Genomic DNA, 10746 nt, shown 5'->3' on the forward strand with positions numbered 1-10746 from the left:
GATCAGGCTAGCCTGGGCCATCCAGGTCAGGGCCTGGTGCTAGAGAGGAGATAATGCTTTCTAACCCTCCCAAAAAGCTATAATGGGGATCCCGGGGTCCCTTGTGGATGAAAGCTGCTGTGAGGAGCGGAATTGGGGGAGATCCTGCTAGATCCAACCCATAATGGTGGTAGTGATTTTAAAAAGTACATCATATGAAAGTAGGGATTTGAAGGCCCAGGTGGGGGGGAATTCTTTGAGGATATGTTTTCAGTTTTTCCAGTGGAAAAGCTGGGGAACTTTGGAGAGCAACAATAAAATTCCTATGATTTTGTTTTTCTTTAAAATGAATGAAATGCTTTTTAAGGTAAAGTTTTATTCACTCAAAATGTACAGCATGAAAACATCTGAGGACTTTTAAAAAAATCCATTGGAAAAATGGAGAAATTTTCAGGTACACACAAAAAAAGCTCCTATGAAACTCCCCCCACCCTCCTTTTGGAATAAATGAAATGTGCTAAGATCACAGAGGGTGCAGCAGTTTACAGCTCTCTCTCCCTTCAATATTGCTTGTATTTGAACAGTTTGATTTATACTTTGCAGAAAGTTCAGGGATTTATACTTCTAATTTTCATATATGTCAATTAATACAATTTTATATGCTAACTAAATTAATTTATGCATTTTACTTTGTTACTTTAATTTGTAGTCTGCCTTTATCACTTTATGTTGTTGAAGCAGCAAAATAGGTTAAGGTATGATAGGAAGGACAACTGGGGAAGGCACTGGCAAACCACCCCGTAAAAAAAGTCTGCCTAGTAAACGTCTGGATGTAACGTCACCCCATGGGTCAGGAATGACCCGGTGCTTGCACAGGGGACCTTTACCTTTATGATAGGAAAGTTAGCATTGCATATATTTCCACTTCAGTTATTTTCTGGGGTGGGGGAGATCCCCATGGCTTTCAAATTTCCAGAAATTTAATATCTCTAGTGTGAAGGGATATGAAAATTCTACCTGGGATGGCCAATTCACACATATAAAGCCATGTAATGATGCAGTTTTCAAATGATCAACATGCATGTGTGAACCAGGCCACAGTCATACGGGTATGGAACCCCGGTCAAAAGGTACTTATGCATACCCAGTGGGATTTTTGCCTAGTGGACACATCCTGAGTACAACCAAATTCATTTTGCAGCAGAATAGCATGATGACTCTTCAGCACTGCATTCACCTGCAACATTTAATATTATCCCCGCAGAAGTTTTATCTGCATTGTGCAGGGGGTTGGACTAGATGACCCTGGTGGTCCCTTCCAACTCTATGATTCTGTCTTATGTACGTCTTTGTTATAAGTGGGATGAATAAATAGCCAAATTCTTAAATACTTATCTTTTCCCATTTCCCCTTTCCCACTCCATCTTCAGTAACTACTTTCTATTGATATTTATTTTTCCTCCTCAGATTGCTTAGCGTGTAAATCTGAAGAAAGACTGTTTCAAAAACTGTTCTCCCACTACAACCATTATATCAGACCAGTGGAAAATGTATCTGACCCAGTTACAGTGTATTTCGAAGTGGCAATCACACAGCTTGCAAATGTGGTAAGGCTAAACTTAACAGTGTTATCTAGATATTTAAACACCAGCCAGACCAGAAATCAAGGCATTGACAAACCTGATCCAGTAGGCATATAGAAACTCCAACATGCATGTAATATTCTGCACACTTGGGGATTTCCCCATTGCTTCACCAACAAGGCTGCTGAAGTTTTCTATGAGTGCAGTCAGTGGCAAGACTCCTACATTAAACAAAGTGCATCACCCAGCATAAGATAACAGGAAGTCCACACATGCTTAGGGTTGCCAAATCCCTCTTTGCCACCGGCAGGAGGTTTTTGGGGCAGAGCCTGAGAAAGGCAGGGTTTGGGGAGGGGAGGGACTTCAATGCCATAGAGTCCAATGGCCAAAGCGGCCATTTTCTCCAGGTGAACTGATCTCTATTGGCGGGAGATCAGTTGTAATAGCAGGAGATCTCCAGCTACTACCTGGAGGTTGGCAACCCTACATCTGCTTTGTACTTGTATTACAGCTCTGGCACACAGTTTAGATCAGAATTCCCCAATGTGGTGCCCGTGGGTGCCACAGCGCCCGCCAACAACTTTTTTGGCACCCGCCAACTGTTTTTAGAAAGTGGGCAGGGCCAGGTAGGGCTTTTGTCCAGCAAGGCTTCTGAATTACGGTTGGTCAAACTGATAAAAGGAAGTATTTCATCACACAACACATAAATTGTGGAACTCCCTGCCCAAGGATGTGGTGATGGCTGCCAACTTGGAAGGCTTTAAGAGGGGAGTGGACATGTTCATGGAGGAGAGGGCTATTCATGGCTATTAGTAAAAATGGATACTAGTCGTGATGTATGCCTATTCTCTCCAGGATCAGAGGAGCACGGCTATTATATTAAGTGCTTTGGAACACAGGCAGGATAATGCTGCTGCAGTTGTCTTGTTTGTGAGCTTCCTAGAGGCACCTGGTTGGCCAGACTGCTGGACTTGATGGGCCTTGGTCTGATCCAGCATGGCTTCTCTTATGTTCTTATGAGATTTGACTGGCTGTGCGGATTGTCCCATTTTCCAAGTGTGATACTCAGAAGCAAAATAAACTCTATTACAGTAAGTTATCAGTTGAAGAACCCAACGTTCTTCAATGGTTGTAAAGATCCTTTCATCCACTGCTACTGTAGCTTCGTGGCATGCCACCATGATAACACAGCAAGATTTGGGTCCAGCAGGATCTTAAAGACCAACCAGATTTCCAGGGTATAAACTTTCAAGAGTCAAACCTCCCTTCGTCAGATACAGGTAGCAAAGACCATTCCTACTTGCAAATGACAAGGGGAGTTTTAACTCACAAAAGCTTATACCTTGGAAATCTTGATGGTCTTTCAAGCCCTACCGGACTCAAATCTTGCTTTTCTACTGCAGACCAACACAGCAAGCCACCAACTATCACCATGGGGACAGAACTTCACAGGCAAAGCCACTCATACAGAGCTTTCCTGTACCATTATTATGCCCCTTCCTTCTACCAAGTACATTTTTATCCCACCCTTACTCCAAGGAACTCAGGATAGTGGATACATGCCCATCCCTATATTATCCTCTCAACAACTCTGTCAGGTATGTTAGGCTGAGAGGCTGACTGTAGAACTACCTATAAGGCAGTTCTACACCTCACTAAGTGTAGAGTACTGCGTGGCATATCACATATCTGTAAAACATTTGCTTCTCTCTGCTTCAGGATGAAGTCAATCAGATTATGGAAACCAATCTATGGCTACGACATGTAAGTGAGCCCTCATTAGGGTTGCTAGCTCTGAGTTGGGGAAAAACTGGAGATTTTTGGGGGCAGAGCCTGAGGAGGGCGGGGTTTGGGGAAGGACTTCAATGCCATAGAGCAATTGCCAAGGCAGCCAAAAACGTTTACTCTTTCTCCCTTAGATATGGAATGATTATAAACTACGATGGAATCCAGCAGAATTTGATGGGATCGAGTTTGTCCGAGTGCCAGCAGATAAAATCTGGAAACCTGATATTGTGTTATACAACAAGTACAAAGTCTCCTTCCTGATTACTTTTGGGCACTGCTGTTTTTTAAAACTTTGTTTGTGTTTTAACATTGCAATTTAAACTACCTTCTGTCTTGTATTTCCAGTGCTGTTGGAGATTTTCAGGTGGAAAGCAGAACCAAAGCTCTTCTCAAATACGATGGCACTATCACTTGGACGCCCCCTGCAATCTTTAAAAGCTCCTGCCCTATGGATATCACCTTCTTCCCCTTTGATCACCAGAACTGTTCTCTAAAATTTGGGTCATGGACCTACGATAAAGCTAAAATTGACCTTCTCCTTGTTGGTTCCAAGGTGGATATGAACGACTTCTGGGAGAACAGCGAATGGGAAATAGTGGATGCTTCAGGCTACAAGCATGACATCAAATACAACTGCTGCGAGGAAATCTATACCGATATAACCTACTCTTTTTACATCCGAAGGCTTCCCATGTTTTACACAATTAATCTGATCATCCCGTGTCTGTTTCTTTCATTCCTGACTGTGCTGGTCTTTTACCTTCCTTCTGACTGTGGAGAGAAAGTGACGCTGTGCATCTCTGTCCTCCTTTCTTTGACAGTGTTCCTGCTGGTAATCACAGAGACAATCCCCTCTACTTCTCTGGTGATCCCGCTGGTGGGAGAATACCTGCTGTTCACCATGATATTTGTGACCCTCTCGATCGTCGTCACTGTGTTTGTGCTGAACATCCACTACAGGAATCCAACTACACACATTATGCCCACCTGGGTCAAAGCTGTCTTCCTCCGTCTTCTTCCCAAAATTCTGATGATGAGAAGACCCCTGCAGAAGCACGATGAAGCCAAAACGAAAAAAACCAAAAAGGGCAGTGCCGGTAAATCCAGCAAGCCAAAGGCCAGTGAGTTTGGAGAAGTGAAAGTCTACAACGAACACAGGTGCTGTCACTGCGAGAAACCCAACGAACCGGCCACTGGCAAGAAAAAGAGACCAAGCCCCCAATCTGCGAAATGGGCACCTGAACAAGAAGAATGCGCTCCAGAAGTCAAAGATGTCATTAACAGTGTGCAGTTCATTGCTGACAACATGAGGAGCCAGAATGAGACGAAAGAGGTAGGAACGATTACTTAGTATTTGTCAGCCAAAGGCTCTTCAGTGCCAAGTATGCTCACTCAAAAGCAGGTTCTCCTGAATTCGCAAGGGCTTGTTCCCAAGTAAATGCCGCTTTGGAGTCTGACCCTTCTCTTTATTTATTTCAAAAATTTGTATGCTGCCTCTCCAGACCTGCCCAAGGTGGCTTGCTATGGAAACAATAAAAAATCAAGTAAATAATCAAAACAAATCAATAGAAACACATCATGACAATAAAAACAAAACAGCCAAGTCAATAAAATAAATAATTGAGAATATGTCAGTAAAAACATGCCAGTAAAAGCAAGCCAGGGTATAAGAGCGTAAAGCACATGAAACAAATAAAAGGTAAAGGTCCCCTGTACAAGCACTGGGTCATTCTTAACCCATGGGGTGATGTCACATCCCAACGTTTCCAAGGCAGACTTTGTTTACGGGGTGGTTTGCCAGTGCCTTCCTCAGTCATCTTCCCTTTATCCCCAGCAAGCTGGGTATTCATTTTACCGACCTCGGAAGGATGGAAGGCTGAGTCAACCTTGAGCCGGCTACCTGAAACCGACTCCCGTCGGGATCGAACTCAGGTCGTGAGCAAAGCTTTGGACTGCAGTCATGCAGCTTACCACTCTGCGCCATGGGGCTCATAGTGCAGGCTAAAATAATATTGATAAAACAGGGCACAGGGTAAGAGCAGACCATAAAATACCTTAAAATCTCTTAGTTAAAAGCCTGGGTGATGGTTTTGCCTAGCACCCAAAGGAGAGTAGGCAGGCACCAGGCAAGCCTCAAGGGGAAGGGCATTCCAAAGGGGAGTTGCCACCACCAAAAAAGCCCTGTCTCTGGTCACCGCCTGCCTTACCATTGCAGGTGGAGGCACAGACAGCAGGGCTCGAGAAGAGGATCTTCCCTCCTAAACGTTACCCTCGTGAATTATGTTAGGCTGAGAGAGAACAACTGGCCCCAGTCATAAAAGATTTGTGGCTGAGCTGAGACTTGAACCCACATCTCCCCAGTCCTAGTCCAACTCTCTAACCTTAATGGAACGCTCTCTTTCACAAAATTTGTGCATGCTTCGTGTCACTTAGTTCCTGCCAGTCAGTTTGAAGATGCTACTACTCCGCTGAACACTGCATTGGTCAGGCCGCACCTGGAGTATTGTGTGCAGTTCTGGAGGCCTCGCTTACAAAAAGGTTGTGGACAGAATCGAGCGGGTGCAGAGGAGAGCGATGAGGATGACCGGGGGCCTGGAGACCAAGCCCTATGAGGAAAGGCTGAGGGAGTTGGGGATGTTTAGCCTGGAGAACAGGAAGTTGAGGGGGGAACATGATTGCTCTCTTTAAGTATTTGAAGGGCTGTCACTTCAAGGAGGGCAGGGAGCTGTTCCTGTTGGCAGCAGAGGACAGGACTCACAATAATGGGTTTAAATTGCACGCTGAAAGGTACTGGCTGGATATTAGGAAAACAATTTTTACAGTAAGGGTTGTTCGACAGTGGAATCGGCTACCTAGGGAGGTGAAGAGCTCCCCCTCACTGGCAGTCTTTAAGCAGAGGCTGGACAAGCACTTGACAGGGATGTTCTAAGCTGATCCTATGTTAAACAGGTGGTTGGACTAGATGGCCTCTATGGCCCCTTCCAATTCTTTGATTCTACTCAGAGCTCATTTGAGAGCCCTTTTTCCTTCACCGTGAGCTTTACAGGACAGTTGGACTAGAGTTTAGAAGGAACTGAGTTTGTGTTCAGGAACTTTTCAACCACCTTGTCAGATGGTTTTCACATCCAATGTGTAACAATTCCCGCTGTAATTTGTTTTGCCTCAGTACCCTTCATTCTATAACATGGATACTTTTATTGCTCATCTTCATCATCCTCTCCCCCATCTGCCTCGTGGGCTCGGATGAGAAGCTTGCAGGGTTTTTCGCTTTCTTGGAGCTTATATAGAATTTGGCGTCACTGGGATTGTAATCTCAGTGCGATCTTTGACCATCTGTTGTAACGTAAATAATGCAATTACTCTGGGAGCTGTTGAAGGAAGAATGCTCCATACATTTTCAACAGAACTGAAGGGAACTCCATGGGGAGCAAGAATCTGATTTTATGTGAGCTTCCCTGCAGTGATTACCAATACCCGAAAAGCTTTTCAGTTTTAGAAAATTGCTTAACGGTAAATGTGCATCAAGTTTTAATTCTACTTCCTAGCACTGTAGTTAAGGTTGCCAGCTCTGGATTGGGAAATACTGGGAGACTTTGGGGTGGAGCTTTGGGAGGTCAGTGTTTGGGAAGGGAGAGATCTCAGCAGGGTTTAATGCCATAGAGTTCACCCTCCAAGGCTGCCACTTTCTCCAGGGGAACTGATCTTGGGGATCTGTAGATCAATTGTAATAGCAGGAGATCTCCAGGTGCCACCAGGAAGTTGGCAATCCTAACTGTAGTGGGGGTCCATTTCTCCCCTTTGTGCTAATTTTAAGGAGTCTCCAAAAGTGGCTTCAGATGGTAGCCATGTTGGTCTACAGTAGAACAGCTAGATTTGAATCCAGTAGCACCTTAGCTTTGACATTTGAAAGCTTATACCCTGAAAATCTTGTTGGTCTCTAAAGTGCTACTGGACTCAAATCTAGCTGTCCCAAAAGTGGAGGGTCACATACTCTACTCTTACTGTCCTTTGCGACTGAATATGTTATGGATTAGAAACCTGATGCTGCTTTTATGAAAGGAAATCACTTTGGTAATATAGGCATCAAATTCCTTTGCCTTAAAAAGGTAAAGGTCCTCTGTGCAAGCACTGGGTCATTCCTGACCCATGGGGTGACGTCACATCCCGACATTTCCTAGGCAGACTTTGTTTACGGGGTGGTTTGCCAGTGCCTTCCCCAGTCATCTTCCCTTTACCCCCAGCAAGCTGGGTACTCATTTTACCGACCTCGGAAGGATGGAAGGTGGAGTCAACCTTCAGCCGGCTACCTGAATCCGACTTCCTTTGGGATCGAACTCAGGTCGTGAGCAGAGCTTGGACTGCAGTACTGCAGCTTACTCTGCGCCACCGGGCTCCTTTGCCTTAAAAGGAACTAAATGGTTAAAAAACAGCATTTATTCCCTCCACTATATACAGGAAACCTCTTCTGGCAAACTGCCAGAATTGGGGGGGGGGACCAGTCATGCCAGTGGAAAACTGCTCAGTTTGCAACACTAATGGTACCATTTCAGAGTGCGGGTGAAGAACTGCATTTTAATATGTTCTCTTGCATTTTAAAATCCCTGCAAATGGAAAAGGAGCACAGCAGGAATAGCACCACCTTCTTTACTGTTCTACTTTTCTTACTTACAGGGACTTAAAAAAAAAAACTTATAGTGCGAAAACACATGGTCGCTTTAGTTTCCTTTATTCCCTGATTCAGCCAGGATCAAACGCACGTTTGGCGAAACGCATGCGTTCGATCCTGGCTGAATCCTTGCTGAAACAGGGAATAAAGGAGGCTAAAGCGACCATGTGTTTCTGCCCATAGAGAACATTGCAAAATAGCCTTCCTTGCCTGCAGTCTAATGTGGTAGAATCCATTTTATCAACTCAGGATTCTACCATCTAATTCTGCTGCATGCCTAAACAAGGCCAGAGCTTTTTTTAAAATGTTCCTTTTCACTTTACTGCAGTGTAGTCTGCTTTTTTGACATTCCTTGCTGCGTGTGGATATAAAAATCATTAATGGGATCTTCTTAAATAATAATGAGGCGTTCCATTTTTCTCTTTCAAAGTTCTTCGCCGGTACCGGCAAGGGAGGTACCTTCTGAGAAGGGGGAAACTTGGGGAGCCTGCAAACTTCCACCTGGGAGAGTCCTCCCCCTCAAATGTTCCCTCCCTCTAGAAAGTTAATTGTGGAATTGCTGTCCCCTACTAGGGGGGGGGGGGGTAATTTAATGCCTTTGTGACATCAGCAAAGATTACACCAACCCCCGGCTTCATCTCAGACCTATTGGTTTGCCCAGCAACCAACACAATCGACACCAAGCAGAGGGCTTTGCTTTTTTCAACTGATAAATATTTCATGCTTAGAGGGATTGTGGGCTTTGGCATACACACCGAGTACACACTTTGGAGTTCTGCAGAAATTGAGGGCCTGATCCCAGGATGGTGCTAAATCAGTGATGCTCGGTTGAATTCTGCGGAGCTTTGCTGATGCATGAGAATGAACAAGCCGCTTTAAGGAATAGCTAAGAAAGCATACAGGTCTGTTGCAGCTTTGGAGCCAAATCTCAGTTAAGCATTACACTAAACAAGCGGCAGAGTAAGACCCCTTAGCAGGATGGAGTTATTTGCTAGAATGGAATTATGGGAAAGCATCTAATGCTCCTTGCATCAATAGGGTTGCCAACCTCCAGGTACTAGCTGGAGATCTCCTGCTATTACAACTGATCATTAGCTGATAGAGATCAGTTCACCTGAAGAAAATGGCCACTTTGGCAATTGGACTCTATGGCATTGAACCCCCTCCCCAGGCTCCGCCCCAAAAACCTCCCGCCGGTGGTGAAGAGGGACCTGGCAGACTTGCAAGCATTACTCACAGGACCTCAGCAGTGCGCCAAGCTGCTTCCTAATGGTTCCATGTACACACAATTATTTAAAATATTGTTTAAAATGACATTCAGGCTATGTTTATAAAGTGTATATAAAACATAAATGAATTTTGTGGTTAGACTTGGATCTCATCTCCAAGATATCTCATTATGTACATGCAAATATTCCAAAATACGGAAATAATCCGAAATGCAGAATACTTCTGGCCCCAAGCATTCCGGATAAGAGATACTCAACGTGTAGTTTTGCTCGAAGAAAAATTTGAACCCACTCGTTTCTGGTGTAATATCCTGTGTCTTCTTGTGTATTGCAGGTGGAGGATGACTGGAAATACGTAGCCATGGTGATTGACAGAGTATTCTTGTGGGTGTTCATAATTCTCTGCGTGTTTGGGACTGCAGGATTGTTCCTACAGCCCTTGATAGCAGACACATAATGAGCTGTCGGTTCAAGTCGTGCTTTTGTTCGATCGCATAAAGTTCCACGTGCCCGCTCCCCGTTTTTCAACATCATATTTAATTTTCCGTCTGCAAGGTAATAGAATGGCAGCTTCACCCCAGGCCAGACGAGCAGAATTTCCTTCCTTCTCCGCACAAGCCAACAGTTTCATTCGTTCTATCTTCAGGGAAACCTTGCCACCTTGCCTACTCAGCTGAGGAAGGCTGAGGAAGAAATGGCTTAAAAATACGTAGATGTCTAAGGAGTACTACTTTCCTTTGAAGAAGTGAGAGAAGACCCCCCCACACACACACACATACTACTTAGTTTCTGGATAATTTTAAAAGACTATTTTGTTTCCAAATTTTACCCCTGGGGCTGCTTTTTGGAGGGGAGGATGGAGTTGGGGAGAAGAAGGGCCTTAACCCTTTCCTCATCTGCTCATCCACAGAAAAACAACACCATCCCATGTCACGTTTACCTAGGGCTGCCAACCGCCAGGTACTAGCTGGAGACCTCCTGCTATTGCAACTGATCTCCAGCCGATAGAGATCAGTTCACTTGGAGAAAATGGCCGCTTTGGTAATTGGACTCTACGGCGTTGAAGTCCCTTCCCTTCCCAAACCCCACCCTCCTCAGGCTCCACCCCCCAAAACCTCCCGCTGGTGGTGAAGAGGGACATGGCAACCCTACGTTTACCCTCTCTAGCGAAATGTGAATGTCTCCCTTTTTTCCCTCCAGTGGAAGTAAAACAGCTTGGAGAAAAAAGACAGGAGAAAAAAGAGGGAAAGAGCCCCTCTCCCTCTGAGTGTTCACTCCTTCCAAAAAAAAACCGGCTCCAGTGGCTACATTTAGAAGTGGGTAGGGGAGTATTTGAAGATTACCATAGACCTAAATGTGTTCTGGTCTGACAACCTAGGCCAAGAAAAACCAGCTTCCTAGAAAAATTAGGAGAGGGCCTCCAAGCATGCCTTTGGAGCCTGAATTCAATGGAGACGTGTTCTCTTTATTAGGATCCACCTGTGATAGTTCTACCCTCTGA

At 44.8% G+C, this 10746-nt stretch overlaps 1 protein-coding gene across 1 annotated transcript; it reads left to right on the forward strand.

Annotated features, from left to right (window-relative positions):
• Window positions 1–1450: 1450 nt before the first annotated feature.
• CHRNA6 (cholinergic receptor nicotinic alpha 6 subunit) lies at window positions 1451–9745 on the forward strand. Its single transcript, XM_056847853.1, has 5 exons — window positions 1451–1586; window positions 3282–3326; window positions 3482–3591; window positions 3696–4683; window positions 9580–9745. Exons 2-5 carry the CDS (start codon window positions 3300–3302, stop codon window positions 9700–9702), a joined length of 1248 nt encoding a protein of 415 aa, XP_056703831.1. The 5' UTR covers window positions 1451–1586; window positions 3282–3299; the 3' UTR covers window positions 9703–9745.
• The last annotated feature ends 1001 nt before the right edge of the window (window positions 9746–10746 follow it).

The sequence above is a fragment of the Euleptes europaea genome, chromosome 4 (assembly GCF_029931775.1).
Source record: "Euleptes europaea isolate rEulEur1 chromosome 4, rEulEur1.hap1, whole genome shotgun sequence".
NCBI classification, from domain to species: Eukaryota; Metazoa; Chordata; class Lepidosauria; order Squamata; family Sphaerodactylidae; genus Euleptes; species Euleptes europaea.

What these genes read in the sequence shown, in the direction of transcription:
- CHRNA6 (XM_056847853.1), top strand. Translation starts at nt 3,300, where the DNA reads ATGGAAACCAATCTATGGCTACGACAT. An exon ending in GATATTGTGTTATACAACAA is followed by an intron (nt 3,592 to 3,695) that starts GTACAAAGTCTC and finishes TTGTATTTCCAG; the next exon opens with TGCTGTTGGAGATTTTCAGG. An exon ending in GCCAGAATGAGACGAAAGAG is followed by an intron (nt 4,684 to 9,579) that starts GTAGGAACGATT and finishes TGTGTATTGCAG; the next exon opens with GTGGAGGATGACTGGAAATA.